General features: G+C 41.0%; 1 protein-coding gene across 1 annotated transcript in view; it reads right to left on the bottom strand.

Annotated features, from left to right (window-relative positions):
- Positions 1-311: 311 nt before the first annotated feature.
- LOC125178276 (vitellogenin-1-like) overlaps positions 312-27,751 on the bottom strand; it is an 87,609-nt gene continuing 60,169 nt past the window's right edge. The window contains exons 2-4 of the mRNA XM_047881655.1: positions 21,848-22,264; positions 21,704-21,769; positions 312-597 (exon numbers count right to left, since the gene is read on the bottom strand). Of these exons, the coding sequence (XP_047737611.1) occupies positions 312-597; positions 21,704-21,769; positions 21,848-22,264 (769 nt within the window). The remainder of the gene's footprint in view (positions 598-21,703; positions 21,770-21,847; positions 22,265-27,751) is intronic.

The following is a 27,751-nucleotide window of genomic DNA, read 5'->3' as shown; positions in this document are numbered from 1 at the left end:
TTATATGTTGGCATCGTCTTTATATGTTTTTAAATTTGCACAGGCCACATCGTCTTTATATGTTGATAAGTGTGATTCGGCGCCAGTTTGTTCAGTCACACAGAACTTCAACAATCCCTGAACTGAAGAGATGGTGGAAAGAGGAACTGAAGGCCTGAGCTTTCAGGTAAATCCTGCACGTTATCGGCAGCGCCAGGCGAAGCGTTGACATTCGAGAAGATCCAGTCAGCATTAGCGCTGGTCAGCCAGACCCAGTCAGCATTAGGGCTGATCAGCCAGACTCAGTCAGCATTAGGGCTGATCAGCCAGACTCAGTCAGCATTAGGGCTGATCAGCCAGACCCAGTCAGCATTAGGGCTGATCAGCCAGACCCAATCAGCATTAGGGCTGATCAGCCAGACCCAGTCAGCATTAGGGCTGATCAGCCAGATCCAGTCAGCATTAGGGCTGATCAGCCAGTCCCAGTCAGCATTAGGACTGGTCAGCCAGTCCCAGTCAGCATTAGGGCTAGTGAGCCAGACCCAGTCAGCATTAGGACTGGTCAGCCAGTCCCAGTCAGCATTAGGACTGGTCAGCCAGTCCCAGTCAGCATTAGGGCTGGTCCCTCAAGCCAGAAAATTGTCGACCTTTCGAGAACGTGCGGTGGCCAACGACTAAAAAAGTGTGGTAGAATCTATAAGATTTAGCAGCACTTGATCATGAAACTGAGGCCGAGATAGATTAGTAATAAACACAAACGATGTTTTTAACCACAATACTCGTAAGATCATTGATAAAATATAACTGAAAGAGAGGTGAATCATTATAACGTGCAATTTATACATCGCAGATAAAACACTTGAGTATAAAAAACCTAAGCGAAATTTGACTGCGTAAGCCGTTATCAATGTAGGCCGGCAACACAATTAATCAAGCACAATGAGCCGCGAAGGTGAAATATGTTATACCCAGCGCGGCAATAATCACTAACATGACCCAGGGCTTGGCGGCGGCAGCTGAAGGGGACCGGAGCGCGAGGGAACACAACTTCTCGGGACCAAAACTGCGCACAGACTGCGCTGGGGACCCCGGCCGACCCGGCCACACTTTCCCCTCACTTCCCTCACCGCCTGCCCTCTTTTCCCGCAGTCAAACCATACACTTTCCCTCGCGTTCTGGAGCGGCTCCCTCTCACACACATCTGGAGCGGCTCCCTCCCAGCCAAACCCCTTTTTTGCCCGGCGTTCTCAATACGTTATTCTCATTGCGATGCTTCTGGCATGCATGTATATCAGAGGATTGTCGCAATGTGAGCTTTTATCGACGTCATCATTTAATCTGCTTGCACAATCAGTTGCGACCTTTAAACGTCAAAGAAAATGAAAAAAAATAATAATTTTCACCTCTGACCTAAGCGGGTGTGTCTCCAAAACCAACATTGACCACCCAACCGCAGCTCAACGCCCTTCCACCGTCAGCTTCCACAGCGCAACAAACAACGGCATTTCGGACTCGCTGCCCTCAATTTTCCCTCAAATTTGACAGTTTACCTGCCGAGGGTCGACACCGAGACAGACTCGGAATCGCGGCCGAAGTCTCGTTTTCTCCAGACTGGGAAATACAGTGAGAATTTTGCGACCAAAACCGTCAATTAGGCTACAACCCATGAATGAGTTCACTCGGGCAGAGACTCGGGCCCAATAAAACACACAACAAGTGTTCTTAATCAGCACAGATCGCAATGCATAGTTGGCGGACGTAAATTCTCAAGATGTATTTAGGTTCCTAGTCGGAAAAAAATAGTTCAAAATTTTCAAATCGACGGCAATAAACAAAATATTTCTCATAATATTTGAGCCTCAGGATGTAACAAGCGAGACACAGTCTCCAGAAGTGTCCGATCAACTTATCATGATTGAATCTATTTTCTCTCTTAGTTCAGCCACGAATAACGTAAGAAAATATCGCGATTCGTATGAAAGTCAAGGAGTAAAATTGCCGTTCATTCTAATTGCGATTGAACTACAATACTTAGTGGAGAAAAATCGGAGAACGTCATTCGTCAAGTCAGAGAAATATTGCGCGAGTTTTCAAATAAAAAATATGAAAATGAGGCAAAACAACAATTAAATTGCTCGCTTATATCAGTTGAAAATGCATTGCTAAGACTGGAGTGAATATTGAAGTACAAGTAAGAAAGAGCTTTAATTTATAATAAAGAAATTTCGACGACGCACTTGATATACAAGCCTTTATATAAGGTGGGCATGAACTACGCCAGATTCACAGTAAATCCACAAAACTGGGATAAAGTTGTTGACGCATGCAAATTCTAGCAGCCTGGAGTAGCAACAAATAAAATAATGCAGAAAATAACTAATTTAAAATAAGGTTCGTGTGTTACATCAAATCCCCACGCAATTCCAGGCGCTTGTATGCACAACAATGGACGACGAAGTTAGATTCTCCACGGTCTTGCGAAACATTGTGAAGCGAAGGGAGCAGGGGTCGCAAGCAAGTCTCTAATGCCAGAATTGATCCATAAAAAAGGGGCAATTTGATCCCGGCCGACAGAGCAGCCTTGTATACGTGCGCCCGGAGATTACGAACAGCCACTGCTGGCCGGTGCAGCTGGAAGAACGGTGCTTATAAGCAGAGCTGGTGCCATACTTTCAAAACTCGCTAAGTGAACGAAAGTACTTACGCTCTATTTTCTTGTCTATGATTGGTGGATTTGGCTTTAAAGGCCGTCAATGATTGGCTGATGAACTGACGACCTCTTAACTTCTTTTGAAAGTATGGCCCCTGGGCAGCGCTACCGCTACATGCTCTAAATGTAGCGGGCGCTACCGCTACCGCTACCGCTACAATTGGTTAAATGTAGCGCCGCTAACACTACCGCTACTGAAAATGTAGCGGCCGCTACATGTAGCGCGCAACTGCCCACCTCTGCTATTAAGCTAGCAAGCAGCGCTTGGACATACTTTGTTGAGGTGCGAATTCGAGTAGAAAAATCAGACAAAACACACATATTCCAGACAAAGGATAAGGAAGGATAGCACCCTGAGCTTCAGTGTGTGAGCAATGTAGAAAAAAAGTAAGATAGGCTCGGATGGATTGGTGTCTTGAGTTGTAAGTTTCATGAAATGCGTGATCATGCTGAAAATCATCAGAGAGTGATAATAGATGAGACAAGATACAGATTATCAGAGCGTATATAGAGGGCGGTAGCAGATGAGACACGGAGTGTCGGAGCGTGGAACCAGAATTTATGTGGCAGATATTAGTTATTTATCCAAGAAATTATGTGAAACTTCCGTAGATTAAAGCTAAAAAATGTCGTTTCGTTGTCGTACATTGGAAGTGGAAAACATGCCCTATTGTTCTTAAATCTTCGCGGTCGAAGAGTGACGTCTTCCCCTCTTATCTTCTTCAGTTCCTTTTTCCTCCTTACAGGTGTTTTCTCGGGGCTGGTGACTTTAAAGGGCCGACATATTAATTACAATCTTTGGTTGTTAGTCTGTTACACGTCTTGTATTTTCTTCACTGCAAACTAAATGTTATTATAGAAATAAACTTAATTATTCATTGGCATTTATTAAGACATGATACTAGCGTCACTATTATTAGTTGCATAGTAGTTCATTGCACTGATTATTCGTGAATCAAATTAATCACGGTGAAATAAAAAACAGGGATGATAATTGTGATGTATGAAGAGTAAACAAAATTATTATTATGAAATGACAAATGAAATAAAAAATGTAACTCAGTACTCACTGCAGTGAGTGACAGAGAGCGCATTTTCTCGTCGACGAAAACGTGAAGTCACGGACGGACAGACAGACTGACAGACGGACGGACGGACGGACATGGCGAGCACAATAGTGCATTTTTTCCATAAATGAGAAAATGCGCTAAAACTGCGATTTGTTACTACTTCAAAGATTCAATTAATTGTCAATAATTATTTAACAATTTGAAAGTTTCTAGATTTGAGAAACATGGTCATACTGAGCTACACATGCATACACTGACACTGAGGGGATGATGGTGGAGGGGGGAAGAGTTTCAAGATGGAGGGGGAGAAGTCATATTGTGTGCCGTTGTACACACTACACAGCACATGACTTCATTAGTTGTGTATATGTTATCTATAGTAATAGTTATCTTACATAATACTTGAAATTAAACGAATAAATTGCTCGTGGTGGAGAAGCAGTACACTATGGTCATCTATCGGTAGTTAATTCTTTTAATTCAGTTTGAAATGAATTCTAACCAATTTCAGTCAATCAAACGGATTTTCAATCTCATTTGCAAAGCATGAGCAGAGCAGCTGAGATGTAGCGAGGGAAATTGTCATCAGTAAATGTAAGGAGCACACAATACGCCGCCTCTAATGCACACCGCGGCGCTCCAGGATTGAAATTAGCATCGCAATTCATCGCTCACAGCACAAGTGGGCATAATTAACATTACTGCGTCACATTCTCTTCCTTTCACGGAAATTCAAACGCTTAGTTCATCATTCGATGATATAATAAGTTATACTTTACCTTTAGGCAACACCAGAGACGATGATACCTTTCGGTAACAACCGAAGAATGCTTCATCGCTCACAGCACAAGTGGGCATAATAAATATTACTACGTAACATGCTCTTCTTTTCACGGAAATTCAAACGCTTAGCTCATCATGATTCGATGATACAAGAAGTTATACTTTACCTTTAGGCAACACCAGAGACGTTGATTTCTTTCGCTAACAACCGAAGAATGCTTCAATTGTCCGTAATTAACAGCAGCAATCATACCCTAATTCTAGGATTTAGACGGAATGATACCTCTACTCCCACATAGAAAACGGATACCTTACCTCTCAGGTGCAAACGGAACGACCCATCGCATTCGGTATCTTCATAAATCACACTTCACTTCTAAAGAATATAAAGCTCTTAGATGATGATGAGCAGTTCGAGCCTTGAGTGACCTCTACACAGACGGCGAAGAGTCTTAATTTAATAACAAGGGAGGATATATATGAAGGCCTAGCTGTAGCGCCTCCGCCCTTATGTTTCCAGGAAGCATGCGCTTCTGTGCATAGCAATCACACTCAGGCTTGTGACCGTCATAGGCTGGAAATGTTAATATATGAATTCAATCATGCTAGTTAATGACATATATTCTTCCCTATCGTACAATTCACATTCTTCATACGTCTATGTTATCGATTCACAAGCATATTTGTTGAGGTTTTATTGTGAACAAACTTAGAAAATTCTTTCAAGATATGTTAATATGCTTGTTCTTATAGGTACTGATTATCTCGACGAAGTGACAATGCAGGACAGTAATATAAGCATTAGTTTCCAAATAGAGAACTTTATATCAAGATATGGTTAACTTGTTGTTAACAGAGATGAGATTTTTGTAACAAATGATAGTATAGAACCATCCATAAAAAAAACAAGCACTTGTTTCGTGGAAAATCCACTGCGTGACTTGCATTAGGTTATAACAAACTTTCAGAAAGAAATCCAGCTAACAAAAAAAAATATACAGCCAGATTAGTAGTCACAGAATGATCGTTTCTTTCACAAGCTTCATTAACGGGTGAAAAAATCTAATTTTTCTTCAGCAGATGAGGCGGAAGCCATGATAGGTTTATATTTTGGTATATCTAAGTTATTTAGGATTAAAAGAACAGTTTGAGCCGAGTTAACTTCTTTAATTGTTGAGGTAAATTCAAGAAAAAAGTGATAGCTTTACTGAACATGGAGACCTGTATGAGAGGAGAGCTCGGACACAGATTGGGACCGCAGTGTAAGATAGAATAAATCGATCGTTAGAAGCAGCGAGGCCTTCACCAGAATTCCCGGGGAAAATAAGTCTAACGCAATGGTCGGGAAGCAATGGCCTCAGTATGCAAAGCAGACGCTTTACGGATAATCTCAGGTCCACCAAAAAGCTTAAATCCAAGACAGCCTGGAAAAAATGAGCTGGATCCAAACGAGCGGTGGAGTGGACGTGCGGTGTGTTTCCAAGGAGTTGGTATCGATTTCGAGAGATAAATTCTATTAAATTATCGGATATTTGGACCATACGCGTGTCGAGAACACGAGGTCGTTGGAGGTGCCCAATACTGGACTAAGATCCGAGTAATAATTTGATGCACTTAAAAGCAATAAAACCTTTTTCCGGACTGAAGGCAAGCAGTTCCTTCATGACCCAACATCGGTATTATCGGTATTGGTCTGCCAGCATCGGTGACATCTGCTTCTTCGCTGCCGTTGTTTCGTCGACGCCTAAAAACAGAACTTTTCCGTGGAGCCTTTGAATCTTAGACCTAGCTGTCATCTAATCTATCATGGATATTACTGGTTTAGCATAGGTGTTGTTTGTTCTAGCATAGACGTCGTCAGTCTTGGCATATGTCCTCTGTTTTAGCATAGACGTCATCTGTTTTTATCCTCTCGTGTCTTTTTTAGCCACTTGTAATGTGCCCCCGAAGTTCGATCTGAACGAGACGCCACGACAATCTCTTCGTGGAATAATAATAATAATAATAATAATCGTATATTATTTTAAATTGAAATTTACAATAAATTACTTAAGAGTGAATGAAAGTAGTGCGTTCGGGCAAGTTTAAACAAAATCAAAAATGATTTATAGTCAATCTATATAGTTCGTTGATGCCTTATATAACGTGTAAAATAGTCGACTATTGTTTTATCAATGGAAGCAAGCCCTCAACTAAAAACTCGTCTCTCGGCAGAAAATTTCGTAAGTAATTGGATTATTCTGTAATTATAGTCATTAACTCGTTTACACCTATCTAAATACTGAACATTCTTTGAACAGACTTTTCAATATAAGTAATAGGCATTTTTAAACTGCTATGTTTTAACTGATTCGAAAAGTATTCTTATGTTCGTGAATAATGATTTTATATCATTTTTTTCAGTTAAAAATTTAAACAATTCCCCTATTAAAAGTTTTCAAAATTTCGTTGCGTAAGTATTTATATTTCAGACAACTGTTAGTATAGGTGGCCTCAGGAACATTTCTCTTTCTGTCATTTTCTTTGCTTTTTAGTTTCTTGTTAATTCGTAAACCGAGGGACCAAGTTTTTGAAAAATTCAGTGATTTATGCATATTATATAACCTTAAAATATGATCATTTAATAACAAATTTTCGAATTTCAGTTGAAACGCAGTCACGATCTCATCTTCTCCGATTAGTACCTAAGCAGCTACGTCAACAATTGATGAAAAGGCATTGGCTTTGAAAATTCACTATAAAGAAGTAATCGAAGGGGGCCTTATTAATTTTTTTACGAAATCTTCATTTCAAGTTTTGAGAGTTTTGGTCACATAGATACGTCTATTCGGAATTGATAGGTACAGGTCCGATGTGCATATTCTAGCCAAGGTAGTACGGTATAATAGAAAAGCTTGTGGTGACATGTATATTTTTTGGATTGCTCAACTCAGGTTGTTCATTTGTCCATTTAAATTACAGCTTGTGAAAGAGGGGAAATAATTAGAATTCAATTTGAATATATTATAGTCCAGGAATTGAATAAATTTTGTTTTCTTTAACAAATCGTTTTCTTCAGACCGTATTCATAGACATACTCGCAAAATCTGTAGCTATTTTCTTCAAGTATTGCTTTTGAGAAATGAATTGAAACTTGTTAACGAACTATGGTTTGTTGAGCTATGAAAGTAACCAAAATTTTCTTAGATCTTCTGACTGTTATAATTAGGGTATATTTATTGTCAAATGCTAATTTTATGGTCAAAAATTTATGTGGACTGGTACAAATAACTGGGACAAATAATTTGTACAAACCGGAGAACCTCGTCTAAATGTCAACCACGAACACAGTATTTAAAAGACAACATAACCAACAATATAAGCCAGTTAACCACGGCCAGAATTAATAAATATTATATCCGATAGTTTTATAATAGTTTTAAGCTCTGATATTGGCAATTATTAATATGTAACTAACGATCTTTCTATTGCGTAGCGCAAACTTTATCTAGAGCCCTCTGGTAACATTGTTATATGGTTCACAGCCTAAAACTATTCCTACGGTATCTCACTTCTGCCGTCTACAACTAAGTTGTACCGAGTACTTTCTAGTGTGTTGTTTTAAATTTATAAATTCACTGAATGAGTAGATTATCAGAGTGCGAAACTAAGAACTGTTTCGCGTATATCATGTAAAAGTGTATTCGTTTGAAGTTTAAAAGTAGATTGATAAAAATTTTATCGTTTTCATGTCGACTCAGTGTAGGGACAGGAGTAACTAAAATCAGTTCAGCCACGGCCTCATGATGCTGACTCATACTAAAGATTTATAGTCTCATTAAATAGTCCCATAGAAGCGCCATCCTTTACTAGCAGTTATAGGATAGGTCATCATACAACCTCGTGTATAATCCGTGAGTTATATATTCTGGTTGAGATTGAGATTGAGTAAATCAGATAAAGTTGAAATAATGAATGTCATGCATTAATCTTATATGTGATTAGTGGTATTAAATTCCGGTTAAAGTTTTTTATTGAATTGAGCGATGTTTTTCTAAGTTAATCTAAATCCTCAAATGCTCCGGTCAACCTTGATCTGTATTGAGTATTTTGCCTAGAATCTTATTTAGATATCGTGATTCATGATACTTCGAGCCAATCTGAATATTTATTCAAGTGCAACAGTAATAAACAAATATATATCTTACGAGTTAAGTTTTCAGTGCATTCAACTAACGTACATTGTTTCCTCAGGTCTCGCCTGTATATATTTATTTTACATGATCTCGTCTACTCCATTATTACGAGTTAAATTTTCAGTGCATTCAACTAATGTACATTGTTTTCTCAGGTCTCGCCTGCACACATTTCTTCTACATGATCTCGTCTTTACTCCATTAACACCCTATATACTCGCATGATTCTTACCCGACACAATTCTCGCCTTCGCCTCCTTTCTCATAAAATTAATTATTCTCTCGCTCGCCTACCAGAAAAAAACTAGCAGAATTTAGATATTCTCCTTTCATTTCTTTTCCTTCTAGTAGCCCGGTCTTAACTCGTAAAAATTATTAAACCAGTCACGCCGTCAAGGGCTGGTTTAGCAACCCCAAGCCGAGATATTGAATTGCAGGTTTCTTCTAAATTTTTCTTCTCACCTTATTGTTTGATATTCGAAAAAAGCAGACAATATTTTGAGCGTACTGATGAAAAAATTAGGCGGGTTTAAGAATCTGATGTCAGCACCCAAGAAATTTTCATTTGTTCTGCAGTTAAGCAAGTGCAGCGGATCACATGGCTACTGAAAAGCCGCACCAGGATTTTAGATTCTTACTTAAATCATTTACGATAAACCCAACCTTCAGCCTTTGCCAGCAGCATGGAATATACAAATGGTGCAAGTGACAAAATAATATGTAGAAAATCGATATAACAAACCAAGATTTGAATAGTCTATAACAATGACTTTGAATAGAGAAGAGTCTAACTTAGAAATCGAGCTCCATACAACGATGGGTGGGCGTGAGAAGCTCCCACGGCAGCGGTGGAGGTCAGTAAACTGAGCGAGGAAGCGCTCAACCGCAGGAGTGCAGGCAGGCGCAAGCTTTCGCCACCACCACGGAACTTATAACTTATGCATAATACATGTGTCGGAAATGTCGATTCTTAACAAACTATTAAGTGCACCCAAATTTAAATTCTATCCATATATCAGTTTAATACTGAATTGTAAACAGCTTAAATATTCGATTCAACTGTTGCATTACTGTTTGATGACAATGTTCAAAATTTTGATACGAGAATTTCAAGATCTCAAAGCGAAATTTCAGAATTAGTCTTACAGCCTCGTACGGCGTGCCGTACATACCGGGTTTATCCTGTTCAAGTGGGAAAATCATTCCCTTCCACCAATGATATTATTCCCAACAATGGAGCAAGAAATTCAGGCGGTGATGGTTAAAACCGGCCCCAACCGCAGGACCGCAGGAGCACACATTGCTTTCTCTGGGGCCTGTCACACAGCACTTCCCTGCAGCCGATTACAGTGAAGATTCCAAGCGCTAAACAGGCACAGCAAGGCTATAACATAACATGCAGGCAATCCATAACATCGCTGTGCCATAACATGGAGGCATTCCATAACATCGCTATACCATAACATGCAAGAAATCCATAACATCGCTGTACCATAACATGCAGGCATTCAACTATAACACGCGGCCATTTCACTATAACATACGGGCTTTGCATATAACATATACTCTCGGACATACATTAGTCTGAAACTTCAATGATTTTATCAAAAAACGACGAATGCAGCTTAAGCTCTTCATGAAATCTCTGATCATTTTTTATTCCGAGCTTGCTGCAGATATTGAACAACACAAATGAAAACGAAAGCGTTACCGTTGCTCTAAAATCTAGGTGGCAATCAGAACCACGCAGACAGGTTCCTCCAAGAACCGGCTTTGCGAAAACCGGTCCCGAGGACCGAAATTTCGGGAAGCAACGCTCGAAAGAAAATCATACTCAATTTTTAGGCACTCGCGATTTTCCTTGGCCTGGCATCAAGCTTACCAGCTGGAGGTCAGGATTTCCGGCTTCGTGACTGCAAAACTTGGCACGAATCTCAAAATTCTGGGCCAGCAGTTCAGGCAGGTACTTGGGCACAAAGAAAGTTGACCTTTCTTTCCTCCACCCTACGGGCTTCTATTTACAACAATGAGTACGATTGATGATTTGATTTTTCTATCAATATAATACAACTTAATGCATTTAATACAACTTTTGGTAGGTCAGAGACAAAATATTTACACGCATGTTCGACAAATTGAAGACATTTACGTTTTCCTTATACTATACTGTATAGTTGGAATACTCGACAAATAAAGCCGACAGAATTACTGCAACATGAATAATGCCTAACTGATTTCAATGCCAGCCTTCTCCGTTGCAATTAAAATTTCAAAAATTAATGTAACAAAGAACATTTCACAAAATTTATTCTTGGCACATGAACGGCTGAACAGGTTGGATCAGCCAGCTACACCGAAACATTGTTTAGCGTGGATTAATTAAATGCGTTTCAGACGTTTTGAAATTTTGCGGGGGTCCTTTAAGTTTTGAAACAATAAATTATTTTCAGTAGTAGTTTAAAAAGGAAGTTAGAAGTGATGTGCTCATGCATATCAGGTGCATCATCAGTTGAATATCTGAGTGAATACAAAATCTTACGAACAAGCCAAACACGCACCAACAGAAATTGACAACTCAAATATGGAAATAAATACGAGCAAAGGGCTAGATACACATCAAATTTAATTCTTCTGATTGGCGCCGGGAATAACACGTATGATCCAAATGTTACGAATTCATTGCATGATAGATAGGAAGCATTAAGCGGTGATGCTGGAACGGATGTTGCGGAGCGGAGAGAGTTGCCGCGCGTCCGTCGTCCGCAATTGGGTCGCGGCCTCGGAGCTGACGACAGCATCGTAGCATCCGACCTGCCGCAGGATGAGCTCCTGCAGCACCGCAGCATCCGACCTGCCGGTAGCTATGTTGTTGTGGAGCTGATGATTTTCACCGATTCCTAGATAAAACAAATAATTATCCAACTATTCCGCATGATTGACAGGCAAGTGTTTTCGCGAACAGAAACGTTGCATCAAGACGATTACAAATTCGCTATCAGGTCATATATTTTATATTATTTTACACATGAATTTATATTTAGCGTCGAATCAGTTATGACGAACAGGGCACACAATGCACTCTTTTGTGCCCTGCAGTTCTGTGTCTTTATTTGTCCGCATGATGAACACGCAAGTCTTTTCGCGACAAGAAACGGTTGCATCATGACGATTACAACTTCGCTATTGGGACATATATTTACATTATTGTACACATGAATTTAGATTTAGCGAACGATATGACGAACAGGGCACACAATGCGCTCTTTAGTGCCCTGAAGTGCGACGTCGCGCCTCTCACGTGCAACATCGTGAGGCATTCGCTGCGACGCGGTCGGTTGCGCAAGACGCGCTCTGCTTCTGTCGTTGCCTCATCGTAAACTCGACGGCCGTCGTAACCTCGACAGTCATAGGCAGCGAACCGCAAAGTAGATCTAATAAAGCGAACCGCAGCGCAGGTAGCCCGCACGGTCGGAAGAGCAAGTAAGAAACCAAAATAATTTATCAATTGTTTCAATCAGAGATACAACAGTTCATGCTGTAAAATTCTGCAAGCGGATACCCAGTAAATTGCTTCTGGGTAATAAACAATACCGATACTAAATTTGTTTTTGAACGCTTGAACGATTTGATTATTGCACTTGCTTTTTCCAGCCAAGGACGCGGATATTGCGCAAACTTCCTTTTATACAATTGAAACGCATGCTGATGCTCCATTTACAAAAACAATTTAAAGAGATTTCTTTACTATTGTAGACAATAAACGTTCAAAGCGGAATTTAATCTAATTTGTGCTAATTTTATCTATGACAAAAATCAGCTTAGCCCACTGGGCCGTTTTTCGCTGCTTTACGGCTTTTTCAGTTACTTCTCAATATGAATTGGTAGAGCGGCTTTTTTGTTGGCTAATATAGCATCATTACGAAACCTTATTTGTTGATGATACAGGTAGGGAAGAAACGTCCTACGCCGTTCAATTAACACTGACGAGCTCACATCTTGCACGAGCGCATGCAGTCATCCCATCAAAACAAACAAGCTAACATGTTACAATAAGGTAGATGTCGAATTAATGGCTGTATCCAATACTTAGATACAGTAATGTAAGGATTTATCTCCCAGGACTTCATCTCCAAAAGTTGAGCGACGCTCAACTCCTGCAATTAAACTCGCTTAAGAAGGACGTCATATAAAAGGCACAGAAATAAATCGATGGCAGGAGGCTGTGTTACCAATCGAACATAACTTCGTACTTGCATTGCTTTTTGCGAGAATTACTCGTAATTCCTTCATGCATCGACTTGATCTCGCGCCTAAGTGCTGGCGCATGTTTAGTTTAAGCCATTGTACGTTCTTTTTAATATATTAACTTTTACGAATCGAAAGTTGAATGGGTTGGAAGTCTCAAAATTAAGCAATACGAAAGAACGGTCTTCACTTCCGTGATGTTAAACATGAAAAGAAACTCACGCGTGGCAAGACCACACCAGAAAAATAAAATACAGTATACTTGATGCCGGGAAACGGGCCCCGGGAGACCAACAGGTTAAAGGGACAGATCAACTTAGACGGCATTCTCAAAATTTAATCACTTTGGCCACAAGTTCCACGATGATCGTAGCTTAATTTTATGCAATTTCACTCGATCAACACCGCAATCGTGCTACCCAAATATATATGAATGTGAAAAATAGATCTAAATGAATTTTTTAAAATCTAGCTCTTCCCATTTCCTTTTTCTAGTTCTTTTAAACACAATGTAATATCAATTGTACCACGAAAAACCAATCCTATTGCAAAGCACATTAAGTGCCACGCAATATCTGTGCAAAAGCATTAAGTGCCAAAGCCACGCAATATCTTCTATGATCAATACCAAATATCTGCAAGATCGCCTCAAAGTTTTGACCAATAGGTAAACCGTTGTCAATGTTATTCGTTACTATACATATGATAAGTAACGTGACCGGCAGGATACAAATGGATAAAATATAATGTTTGATGAAAATTTACATCAAATGAACACATTACAAAAGTCGGGCGCATGTGAATGCATTTAACATTATACAGATTGATAAAATACATTGTTTGCTGAAAATTACATTACAAAAGTCGGCCAAAAGTCAAATGAATACACTACAAAAGTCGTTCGCATTTGAATGCATTTATAAAAGACGTTTTTTTAACGGAGGAGTGCTGGCGGGAGGCGCGCAACATGTACGCGATATAGCGACGTAGGCATTTTTTTTTGACAGTTGCTCTTACGCATCCCGGGCGCAGCTTAGGACAGAGTAAACAACATGCGAGGCGGGCAGTCAATGCTTGTGCTAGGGTTCCAAATCTAACAGGATTACGTAATAAGTCTAAGGCTAACAAATTCTTGGCGCATCACTGCCTGCAAAAAATATTTTAAAATAATAATAAACTTATTTGTAAAGTAACTTAATTGTAACGTAAAATACTAAGTGAGTAATCGAGCGCATACCGAACAAATGAGCGGCAATGAGCATGACTACATATGATATGGCTACAAAGAGAACAAAATGTACGGTACCACATAAAACATAAATCATAAACATAACATAAATATTCAAATTAAAATCTAAATATTTACTTCGAAGATCACGTTGTATTTTTGAAAAGTAAAATAATCACAAATATAGAGAAAAAGAACATGCAACTAAAAAATTAAGATGTTTGAAGAATATGTATTTATTTTACACGTGTATTTATATGAGTGCTGAAAAATAGAAATTAGCCTGTACGCATCCGTTGCTACAGACGCAATTTCAGGATACGTGTGAAGTCGAATAAAAAGTAGAGCAACGGTGATAACAGTGACAACAAACTTCGTCACATGCAACAATGGCCGAAAATTAAAAACTGCAATTGAATTCTAAGCAAATCAGTGAAGGATCCTCGGAACATCACAGGGATTTGTGAGAAGCAAAAAACAATTTTCATATCAAGTTCAGCAAAAATTTCACGTCAATCGGTACCGGTGACAACGCTTAAGTGTCTAGCTTTCCCGCTGCGTTCGCATTAACCCACCGAAGACATTACCACGGCAGCGGCAGCGCCACAAGTGAAGTGGAATACAAAGATCATGTCACTGCAAATCACGTCCGCGTCAGGAGGTTCATAAAAAATATAACTCAGTATTCACTGCAGTGAGTGACAGAGAGCGCATTTTCTAGTCGACGAAAACATGAAGTCACGGACGGACAGACAGACGTCTCGTCGACGAAAATGCGCCGGACGAACTCAATCTCTGCCACGGACGGACGGACAGACGGACGGACAGACGGACATGGTGAGCACAATAGCGCCTTTTTTCCATAGTCGAGAAAATGTGCTAAAAAGCAAGAACTCGCAGCACCCTCGGCAGTAACGATTAAAGCTGAAGAACTGCCAGCGTCCTGAGGTGTAGGAGCATTCCTGCCGTCACTGTCTGAGCGTACACCTGTGCTGGTATGTAATTAAGTTGCCAACCTAGGTGATGTCTTGCCGAGCATTGAGTTATTAACTGAGTTATTGAGCGGCATCATGTAAATGCTCACTCATTGTAGAGAGATTGGATAGATGCATCAGCCTGCATTAATGTCTGTGGAAGAAATAAGGTTTATTTTGATAACGAATTACGCTGTTGTATTTAAGTACAACAGAAAAGCAGAAACATTTCATGTTCTCCGTGTAAATTTTTATACTATTTATTCAATGCAAGGTTTTCCTAATCTAATATAATTCCTAAGCAACTTAAAATCAAGCAGAAGAGTATTTTAAAAAATTATTAAAGCTGCATAAATTGATATGCTTCGAGAACTTACGAGCAGCTCCTTAACCAGAGCTTCTCTATATATAATATTGTAGTTCGATCGCCAATACGCGATAAGGCAATTTCGTTCAGTTTGATTAAAAGGAATATTCATCGTATTGTTGAAGTGTGGTATGGACCATCACCAGTTCGACTGTGAAGCATCATCAGTTTGTTCGATTGAGAACCATCATCATTTTGTTCGAGCATGAACCATCAGCAGTTTTTTCGAGGATGAACCTTAACAAGTTTGTTTCAGGAAAGCTACATTATTTCTCTCGTGGAATACTTTTGACGTCAACCATACACTTCATCAGAGACGTTCTTCTACAGTTTAGTTATGGGGGACGATTCAGTATTTTATTGACAAGTAAACGTTTAATTGTTTTATCTGGGAGAAAACATCAACAGTTTTCTAATACAGAAAGCTACAGATGTTCGTTCATGTAAAACCCTACATAAGTTCAACAATGAATAAGCTTCTATTAGCTTCTTTTTATTATCAGCTTCTTACTTATTTACTCAAGTACGAAGATTTTAAGAAGATATTGAAGTTTGAAAGTTTACGGGTAGGTTCAAGTAGCAAACTCCAACAGTTGGGTGTCCCAGCACGCAGCACCCTCCCGCGGGGCCGCACCCATATAGCAGACCAGCAGCACGCGAGAGCCAATATACCCCGCCACTTCATCAGGCCATGCGGGCATCATACGTCACGCCTGTCACCCTCTGACAACCAACACCAGTTACATGCTAGTGCACTAGCAACATGCTAGTGCACTAGTCACATGCTAGTGTACTAGTCACATGCTAGTGCACTACATCCTGCAAGTAGCTGTGCACTCTGCCTCAATAAACGTAGTGTTGTCAACCTCTAATTAGCAACCCACACCAGTCACATGCTAGTGCACTATACCCTGCAACTGCACACTCTGCCTCAATAAACGTAGTATTGTCACCCTGCAACAAACAACACGCACCAGGAAGATGTTAGTGCACTATACCCTGCAACTGCACACTCTGCCTCAATGAATGTAGTGCTGTCACCCTCTTAGAAACAATTCCCACAGCAGTTCCACTAAATATTAAATGCCAAATAGTTCACTAGACTCCATAAATGCATTACTTATTTTATTTCAGTGACATAAGAACAATGCCGTCTTGATATAGTGAGATCAAACGAGGGCATTCTTAATCATGCGAGTTTAAATTTATAGGGATTCTATACAAACAAACAATGAAAACGAAAGAAGGTTCCGTTGGTAGGTGCGCAGGTGGCCTGGGCCCATACTTTCAAAAAAAAGTTAAGAGATCGTAAGTTCATCAGCCAATCATTGACGGCCTTGCAAGCAAAATCCACCAATCATAGACAAGAAAATAGAGCGTAAGTACTTACGTTCACTTAGTCAGTTTTAAAAGTATCGCCCCTGCACGGTAGATGGCAGTGGACCGGAGCGAACGCGGCCTCCACCACTTCAATGTATACGTCTGTGGATTACTACGTGTAGTAAACTCAGTACAAGATAATTTATATCCATTTGACTGAATATGCGAATATTTATGTTTCAATCTGAAGAAATGCAATGCATACCGATAATAAATTCGGTAATAAACAGTGAATAAAGCGAAGTACACTTTAGTGTTTCAAGTTCGAAATCGTATAAGTCCTTTAAAGTATTATGCATAAGCCAATAACATTACAAAAACAGATAAACCTGAATTATTTTCCAGAAAATAAACTGCATTGTGTCCAATACAGAGCCCCAGATTCATTGACAAATGCTGAATTTCTGCAGAACAAACATTTTCAACCACTGAATTCTCAGAAATCATGTACATCGATTAATTTCAAATCAATTGATGTCAACAAACAGATATGTTGTCTCTACTGAACAAAGATAAGAGTAAACAAGGATTATTTGCTAGCCCGAAACGCGACTGTGCAAATTTATAAAGCGCTCCATAAATAAAGAAATTGGGTATCGCGTAAATATACCAGAGTTTCGACGATTTTGAGAGCAGCGTGAATCATCGATCTCGGTGCCATAGGCAGTTCAAGTGTAGAACAACAAACGAAGAATTTTTCTCTTGAAATTTTTAGGTTCTAAAGTGCGACCTTCAAAAACCGGATCTATATAAATAATTTCGACGCTAAGTCATAACTCCGAAAGGCCAGAAATTCCCCATTGATTAACTGACAAACGAATGAAAACACTTAGTTGATTTTAAAAGAACAAGCAGCGTGAGGGGAGACGAGCGGCATGAATGTTGAAGCGATAGAGGAAACGGCGATGAAGAAGGCAACGCAGCAAAGGTCGGAGGGCGCGAGATCGTCGCACAGGTCGAGGTTACGAGCAACGTAATTGTTCCGTTGTTGCAGGGTTACGCGCAGCGTGGGGAAACCGTTACGGCAGGATTACGGGTGCATCAACGAAGCGCGAGGACTTCCTTATTAATGTGTTGCACATATCGGTGCACAACTGCACATATCGGTGATATTATTATTATTCATTGCTAGGTGTACATAAAATGACGCTAATTAAAAAAATATAACTCAGTACTCACTGCAGTGAGTGACAGAGAGCGCATTTTCTCGTCGACGAAGACGTGAAGTCACGGACAGACGGAAAGGCAGACGGACAGACAGACAGACGGACCGACGGACAGACAGACGGACATGACGAGCACAATAGCGCCTTTTTCCATAAATGAGAAAATGAGCTAAAAAGGATTTTGGTTCCAGACAACGTCACAGTTAATAAATTAAACACAGCCAAATGACTAAACAGTGTCTCAATCTGTACAAAATACTTTGTCAATTAATGTTTGAATCTTATGCATGCAATCATATTACAGAGCAGAAACATGAAAACCTTATTTCAAAAGTTCAGACAGTAGCACTGTCGGAGAATATGAAGCCAGGTTGACGGCTTCTTCAATTCAAAACTTCAGACAGTTGCAGTGGCCAAAAATGATGGGGACAGTTTGACGGCTCGATCGTATCTACGGAGATGATGACAATCTTAAATTAAATTGCTCTTGAATTTACACTTACTGGGGCCATACTTTCAAAACTCGCTAAGTGAACGTAAGTACTTACGCTCTATTTTCTTGTCTGTGATTGCTGGATTTTGCTTGAAAGGCCGTCAATGATTGGCTGATGAACTTACGATCTCTTAACTTTTTTTGAAAGTATTGGCCCAGTACAATAACTGGGACGGCGAGAGTGCGCGCGGGGAGCTTGTCTCTATGGTAACGGCCACAATATTTACCAGGGAATAAAGTCTAGTAAACTGCGCAGGTCAGAGAGTACTGAGACAGGCGCAAGTCAGCATATATGTTCCATCATAATGAAGGATATAAACGCATACATCTAATTAGGCATTAAGAAAGCTTGAAGCGAATATAATAAAGTGACTTGCATAAGTAAGACAAGAAGATGTGCTTCAATAGATGGATAAAACGCATCTTAAAAAAGATAATCCAATGAACAGGACTTGAACCGACGCGTGGGAGGATCAAGTATATGGCGTATCATATTGCTTGGTAACTGAAATTGATAAATGGCTTCTCTTCCTTAAATAAATAATTAACTTCCATGTAAATAATTACATAGAATATACATAATTTACAATATGAATTAAAGAAAGAATAATAAATAATAATGCGATATATTGATGCCATATGCTAGATTTTCGGCATCATGTAAGGTAGATATTATTCGATCGATCATTCTTTTACTGCGCTAATATAAGCCTCGGACAAAAAAGGTAAACCTCGCTGCACAATCATGACTCACGGCTTGTGACGTGATCGCAATGCACCGAGTCAGACTCACGCGACCAGAACCACCGTTACTGAGATCCCTTGATAAACGGCAGGCATTTTTTGAGGCGGCGGACGAGAGAAAGATATGCGCGCCACACGCCGACCAACATTAGCGGTCGCGTGGTGCACATGAGAACCAGTGACTGTAACATAGATACGATGCGAACCGTTCATGAGAGCTCCAGTGAGGGCGGTGCATACGAGTAACACAGACAGGGAGAGGCGAGAGACAGGGAGAGATGAGAGACGGGCACAGACAGGGAGAGACGAGAGACCGGCACTGTCAGGGATAGACGAGAGACAGGGAGAAACGAGAGACCGGCACAGACAGGGAGAGACGAGAGACAGACACAGACAGGGAGAGACGAGAGACAGACACAGACAGGGAGAGACGAGAGACGGGCACAGACGGGAGAGAAAACGGAGCGTCGAGACAAAAATTCTAAACAAATAATGAAAACGAAGAGAAGCAAAGAGAAGTACAAAAGCATAGCTGCGGTCCAGAGCACAAGATGGCGGCGGTTTAGGACCAAGAGGGAAGGGTTCAGCGCGCACAAAAAATGCGGTTTTGGAACCAGGGACCATACTTTCAAAAAAAGTTAAGAGATCGTAAGTTCATCAGCCAATCATTGACGGCCTTTCAAGCAAAATCGACCAATCATAGACAATAAAATAGAGCGTAAGTACTTACGTTCACTTAGCCAATTTTGAAAGTATGGCCCCAGAAACGCAGCGGTCCAGAGCACAAGTGAGCAGCGGTTCAAGACGTCACTATAAGAACAACGGTTCGCCTTGAATGAGAACTAAGGGTTCTCAGCAAGTGAGGTTCACGATCACTCATGCGCAACAGGTCAGCTACACGCGCTGTGCACAATTGAGCAGCGTGCACATCTGGTCATATGTCGGCACATGGACCTGAGCACGCACAGGGTGTGATGGAAATGTAACAATGATAAAAAAAGATAACTAATTAATAATATTAATGCATTGGAGAATTGGAAATATTACCTGGAAAATAAAATCAAAGTTAAGAAGTCGTTCGAAATAATAATATCACAAAAGAAAATATTTACAGGATATAAATTTGACAAAAATTAGAATATATTTTTCATAGGTTGCACAAGAGTGTCCCACACGACATTTTCTATTCTGCAGGCCACGCAGGTGAGCGCTCCAACAGCCTACAGGATAGGGACAGAAAAAATCATTCCAAAAGCCAACGAGTTTTTAACAATTTTATGCCCGAGCGCAGATTCGTTCACGAGCGCTCGTCTGGTATCGTTTAGCGCTACATGAAATCGCTCTCAGGACTCGCAGGAATGGAAGCTACGTTCACTCGCTGAAACCAGCAGCTCATATTTCCCAATTAAAAATTTAAAATGAACGAATGATACCAAGGGAGTAAACTAATGAAATAAATTAAACCAATTAATTATTCAACTAATTAATAAATTAAAGTAATACTTTACATTAAATCAAGTAAATGGCGCCGTTTGTTCTTGGCATGATTATCATCATTTGTCTCGAAATGAAAAATATTGCTGACGAAAGAAATAATTTCAAAACTTGGTGTATAAAGAAATGGTTGCATAAATTTCAAGCCTGCATCTCATTTGCCTCGCGCTAATGAATAGAAAACAACAAACGTTACATGCTAAGCTGATAGTTGCACAATCTATCACGATACGCAGCGTTGCAGAAACACTATACGCGATTCAGAGGAAATAAACGGTATCAATTGTTACCATAGCCCGTAATTACTAACTTTACGCGGAAAGACAAAACAACGGCAGAACAAAAGCTACAAGAAATCCACTTCACAGGCGACTGAACCCAAGCACGCCAACGCGCCTCTTGCAAGTGCTGAGGCTGAGGCAACGTGAGGCAGCTTCTAGCAAGTGCTAAGGCCGCGGCAACGTGAGGCAGCTTCTTGCAAGTGCTGAGGCCGTGGCAACGTGAGGCAGCTTCTTGCAAGTGCTGAGGCCTGGCAACGTGAGGCAGCTTCTTGCAAGTGCTGAGGCCTGGCAACGTGAGGCAGCTTCTTGCAAGTGCTGAGGCTGAGGCAACGTGAGGCAGCTTCAACTGAATGTAAGGCGCTCAATGATTTTCTTCGAATAAATTCTTCATAACTAAATTCCATATTAGAATTTAAATATTTGCAATAGAAATCCAACAATTCAGTTAATTACGAAAACTTTTCCCTTATTCCGTACAGGCAAAAATAATAGTCGGTACAAGAGCTAATCATCACCACGGATACAATTAGTGTAGACAAGAGCTGATCAAGAGCACGGATACAATTGTTCTACACAAGAGCTAATCATCACCACATATACACTAAAGTACTCACCGGTTGGCGTCTTCCATGAGCTTGAGGAGCCGCAGTTCCTCCTGAGAAGCGGCCGCCTGCTCGGCGCTGCCTTAATACGTAGAGGTAGCAATAACAGTCTATACAAGAGCTGAAGATCACCGCATATACACTAAAAGTACTCACCGGTTGGCGTCTTCCATGAGCTTGAGGAGCCGCAGTTCCTCCTGAGAAGCGGCCGCCTGCTCGGCGCTGGAGAGCGACTGGGCCGCGGCGATGCTGTTCATGGCGGCCGCTAGATCATCAGCCGTCGGAGCCCCGAAGCTCAGGAAGCCGCCGGCAAGCGAACTCTTCCTCGAGCAAACGCCGATGCTCGATGTCGAGGACTTCCTAGAGCAGGATGAGTGGGCTCCGTAGCTTGCAGTCGAGGTCTTCCTGGAGCAGGAGCCGCTAATACTGGAGGAGGAGGAACTCTTCCTGGAGGTGGTCGAGGTCTTCCTGCTACTGCACTCGCTGCTGCTGTCGTAGCCGCTGCTGCAGGCGCTCAGCGTCTCGCTCGTCTTGCGACTTACTTCTGCACGGCCCGACTCTTCATCATCGCACCTGTTGATATAATAAAAATAATAATATGTATCAAAATTCACACGAATAAAAATTCCAGAACGGATAGATAAAATATAAAAATATATATAACTCAGTACTCACTGAATGCAGTGAGTGACAGAGAGCGCATTTTCTCGTCGACGAAAACGTAAAGTCACGGCGGACAGACAGACGGACGGACGGACGGACATGACGAAGCACAATAGGTCATTTTTCGCATAAATGAGAAAATGCGCTAAAAAAGATCAAATCAAACACTCCAGCAGCGGAGAAGCAAGTAACGAATTACGGTTCCAGAACAAGCAAACGAAAACAAAGAAACAATTAATACATCTTAGCAGTACGACTAGCCGGTTTCTTCATCCATCAGGATCATTAAGCGACTCAACTGAAACACAGGCTTTATTGTGAATTAATTCCTGCTCCGTCAGACACACAAAGCCATTCATGATGCCACAAAATCAACAACGACTGACGCAAACACAGCAACTGCAGCGGCGAACTGCTGGTGTTGTTGGGGAGAGGGGGTGACGTGAGGCTGCTTAGGTGGTGTGGTTAGGTTAGGTTGTTCAACCTGTGAGGCAGACCAGGAGGAGTGGGCAAGTGAGGCAGCGTGAGAAGAGGAGTGGGCAAGTGAGGCAGCGTGAGAAGAGGAGTGGGCAAGTGAGGCAGCGTGAGAAGAGGAGTGGGCAAGTGAGGCAGCGTAAGAAGAGGAGTGGGCAAGTGAGGCAGCTTACGAGCTTAGGAGTAGGCAAGTGAGGCAGCTTAGGAGTAGGCAAGTGAGGCAGTGTAAAAGAGGAGTGGGCAAGTGAGGCAGCGTAAGAAGAGGAGTGGGCAAGTGAGGCAGCGTAAGAAGAGGAGTGGGCAAGTGAGGCAGCGTGAGAGTGAGTGGGCAAGTGAGGCAGCGTAAGAAGAGGAGTGGGCAAGTGAGGCAGCGTAAGAAGAAGAGTGGGCGAGTGAGGCAGCGTAAGAAGAAGAGTGGGCAAGTGAGGCAGCGTAAGAAGAGGAGTGGGCGAGTGAGGCAGCGTAAGAAGAGGAGTGGGCAAGTGAGGCAGCGTAAGAAGAGTGGGCAAGTGAGGCAGCGTAAGAAGAGTGGGCAAGTGAGGCAGCAGCAAAAATTAAAACTAAGAGCGTAATGAGCGTGAGCTGACTACGAGCTTAACAAAATAAAAGATCATCGATAAAATAATTGAAGGCTAAACATAGCGCTACTTATGTATAAATTACAGAACAAAGGAGACGGTGAACGCTTGGTCTAAAGGAAACGAAAGCGGGACTTTAGTGTAGCTAAATTAATGGTGTTCGTCGCTGAACAGAATTGCGTGAAATATGTCGATCAGTACCAGTGGAATGATGGTTAATTTAGTTATATGATATCGTGGAAAGTAATATTACAGACAAATGAAGTGGTGAAATAATAATATAAATAATTATATATATCATCATACAACAATATATGAATTATAATGAATACCCTTATATACAATTGATATGATGGAATTTTCTTATTGTCGCGCAGATATGCTAGCTACAAATTTAAAATGAGATATTGAATAGTTCGAAATTTGAATGCCAAAGATTTCGTGTGAAAAATGTAATATGTCTTACATACACAAAGATCCTCTGAAAATCTAATAGATTTATTTTAAGCAGTCATAACCTTGTTAATTTCAATTGGGTTGAGGAATGAATGATAGAAATAAGTTAACTGGAAATTCAATGATTCAACATCAGTTAGTTTCAGAGATCGAAAGACGCTAAACTACCGAAAAATGAACGACCAAACGAACAATAAGTTATCTAAGTGAATGAATAACCCTAGGAACAGAGAAGAAAATATAACATATGCGCCAAATGCGCACACTGAGCAGCACAGAGACTCTAGTCTGGTGGCAGTTCACATGCTGTGGCCGTGACACTGCCACTATAATTTAATCGTCAATAAATGGATCCCTCATCGAGCGTCTTCGAAGTAAGGTTCATGTATACATGCGTACTGCAAAACGCACCAAAAAGCATACAATAGCACTTCAAAGTAGTGAGCATCGTCTTCGAAGTAAGGTTCATTTATACATGCGTACCACAAAACGCACTATAAAGCATATAATAGGACTTCAAAGTAGTGAGCATCGTCTTCGAAGTAAGGTTCGTGTACACATGCGTACTGCAAAACGCAACAAAAAGCATACAACAACACTTCTAAGTAGTGAGCATAGTCTTTTAAGTAAGGTTCTTGTATACATGCGTACTGCAAAAGGCACCACAAAGCATACAATAATACTTAAAAGTAGTGAGCATCGAAGGAGCTGTATGTAGTGGAGGCACTGAAAGGGTACGCATTACTTAGGAAAGCTACTCAATAGAACTGTGAAATTAATATAATTGAATTTTCTCGCAAATTTGGAGTTGAATTTTCTCGCAAATTTGGAAAATTCATTTTAAACACATAAAGCAAGACAGGTTTACGATATACAAAGCTATGAATATCGACAATTTTCAAACTGATAACATTTACCGATATTGTTACATGACTCTACATAGCAAATTTAGTAAAACAAAATATATAGAGAGACGCGAGTCGCCAATTCACAACATGATCACCTGAAATGTGAACTCGGAGCAAAATTAACCTTTGAAAAATGCCGTTACTCAATTAAAATAATCGCACAGTTACGATTGGATGCGACAAATAAAAGGACTGACTCGATCATGTGTTACTTCTAAGAGATAATTCCAGTGAAAGAGCAACTACCTAGCACGACAATTCTCCAACTTCATTCAAAATAAAATCAGCATTAAAAATATACGTTACTTCGTCTACCTATGCGTAAAATAGAAATTACTTTCGAAGTGTTGGCAAGAAAACGTATCTTCAAAAAACGAAAAAGGCGAGAAGACATTTTACGGAAGCCTCTACAGACCACCGCCTACGCTGACTCTTTTCAAAGCAGTGAGGCGACTCAAGCGAGGGCGACAAGAGCGGCATTGCTTCAGACAGCATTGCTTGGTAGTAAATAAATGAATCGCTAAACATATTGAAATTTTCTGGCTATAACAAGGGAAATTAATGTTAGCTCAGAAAACATTACATCAGCTCACACAAACATTACATCAGCTTAGACAATCATTACAGCCGCGAGCTTTTCATCAAAAGTGATTACAATTAAGAGGGAATAATGATTTGAAAATCTAACCATTTCTTTAAATAAATCACACAATTGTGTTAAGGCTCAACTCATCAGACACACGATAAAATCTGTATATTAACTCTTTGATGTATAATAGGAATATACTTCAATTAAATTTAATTTAAATTGGGAGATTCGAAAATAAGGAAGGAATGCGCTGGTTGAACAAAAGCACTCGATAAAAAGAATCCGGTGGTTGAACTCGCGCGTACCTTAGAGCAAACAAGCAAATTCATCATGCGCGTGATTTGTCGTTAAATCAGTCGGCCTACACGAGGATAAAGCTGCGTGCCATCATAACTACAACAGAAGTTCAATTGTCAGTCTCTTAGATAATGGAGATGATAATTTCTAGAGGTTGGTTAGCGTGGAGACAAGAACGCCTCTCAGTTCACACAGTAACGAGGAACTGGAAGGCGCGCAGGGCCGAGGGTATGAGCGGCATCACCAGGGCACGCAAATCAATCCATGAAGACAGCAGGTTCAGGCTCTAGGGTCGGGCAACAACTTATATTAGTTGCCAGAAATACGAACCGCAGCACGACACTCGTGATTGATGATACGTGAGAAGCACGCGAGCTTCAAGCCCGCAAGTTAGGCTTCACACCCAACTGCTACGCATATGCTAGTCACGGTGCGTTCCTTGCCACGTGCATTACCATGTTCAGTCCGGTCACGAGCCGTTCCCTGCCACGTGCATTACCATGTTCAGTCCGGTCACGAGCCGTTCCCTGCCACGTGCATTACCATGTTCAGTCTGGTCACGGTCCGTTTCCTGCCAGGCGCATTTACATGTTCAGTTTCAGTCCGGTCACGGTCCGTTCCGTGCCACGTGCATTACCATGTTCAGTCCGGTCACGAGCCGTTCCCTGCCACGTGCATTACCATGTTCAGTCCGGTCACGGTACGTTTCCTGCCAGGTGCATTACCATGTTCAGTCCGGTCACGAGCCGTTCCGTGCCACGTGCATTACCATGTTCAGTTCGGTCACGGTCCGTTCCCTGCCCACGTGCATTACCATATTCAGTCCGGTCACGGTCCGTTCCGTGCCATGTGCATTACCATGTTCAGTCCGGTCACGGTCCGTTCCGTGCCAGGTGTATTCCCATGTTCAGTCCGGTCACGGTCCGTTCCGTGCCAGGTGTATTCACATGTTCAGTCCGGTCACGGTCCGTTTCCTGCCAGGTGCATTTACATGTTCAGTTTTAGTCCGGTCACGGTCCGTCCTCACTTCAGTTCCTTTCGTATCACGCGTCATGTCAGTCACGCACCGTTGCTAACTGGTATATTTCCATATTATATTTAACAAATATCGTATGTCGAGATGGTGTCTGGTATGGCTATTTTTGATCTGGTATATTTGCTAAAATCTGGTATGTTAAGATGGAAATCTGAAATACTCGGCAAGAAAATTGTTGACAACGCTGCAGTCATGTCTAGGTCAGAATATCTTTTGTCTTGATCGTGGCTCGACCATGCCTAGCATGGCAGGTGCTTCGCACGGCTGGTGTGAATGCTTCTATAAAATGCATTAAAGAATATTGTACTGGACCGTGACTGGCATGTGCCAGTCAGGTGAAATTCAACAGAATATAAACGAATATGAACAAATATTTACGAAAATTTCACGAAGCATTAATTAAATTTTACAACGATTCTAATCGCTATATATAACGTGTATTTCTAGGTGGTATACCACCTAGAAATACACGTTCAAATACAAATACCACATAGAAAGTTCACGCTATAGCGTGAACTTTTCACATTTCGTTTGCCAGGCCCAGAGGACGGGGTTTCCTCTCAAAGAAAGCTAATAAATTGCAATAAGCCTATTAGGTTCTCCAGAAATAAAGCCAATTCTATGTGGGGCCAGGGATTTTTTAGGCCAGATAATTCCGGCAGGCAAAGCGTGTGGTTTTTAAAGCTAAACTTTCTATCGCTGAGGAAGTTGTGAAGCGAACAAGACGTGAGCGGCGAGCCAGGCAACACCAGAGACGTGCGGAACCAAACTTCAAGAGCAGTTAGTGAGTTTCTTAGAAAACTTGAGGCAGACGAGGCAAAATTCAGCTATTTATTCAACAACGATAAGGAATTCAAGTGTGTAAGGAGTGCAACAACCACACCAATTGTACAAAAGGAATTTAAACAATATTTTCTACACAAGTGAATCTTCGTTCATTTATATGCATATGGACAGTACACCTAAGTGATATTTGCATGAGCGTGCAATCGAAAAATGACAATGGCTCATAAAGTAACTCTCTCCATTTCTAGTACCTATGAATTTAATGGACGATGA

The sequence above is a fragment of the Hyalella azteca genome, unplaced genomic scaffold, assembly GCF_000764305.2.
Source record: "Hyalella azteca isolate HAZT.00-mixed unplaced genomic scaffold, Hazt_2.0.2 contig8491, whole genome shotgun sequence".
NCBI classification, from domain to species: domain Eukaryota; kingdom Metazoa; phylum Arthropoda; class Malacostraca; order Amphipoda; family Hyalellidae; genus Hyalella; species Hyalella azteca.
The sequence above is the reverse complement of the archived record's forward strand: the minus strand, read 5'-3'. Positions and strand labels throughout refer to the sequence as shown.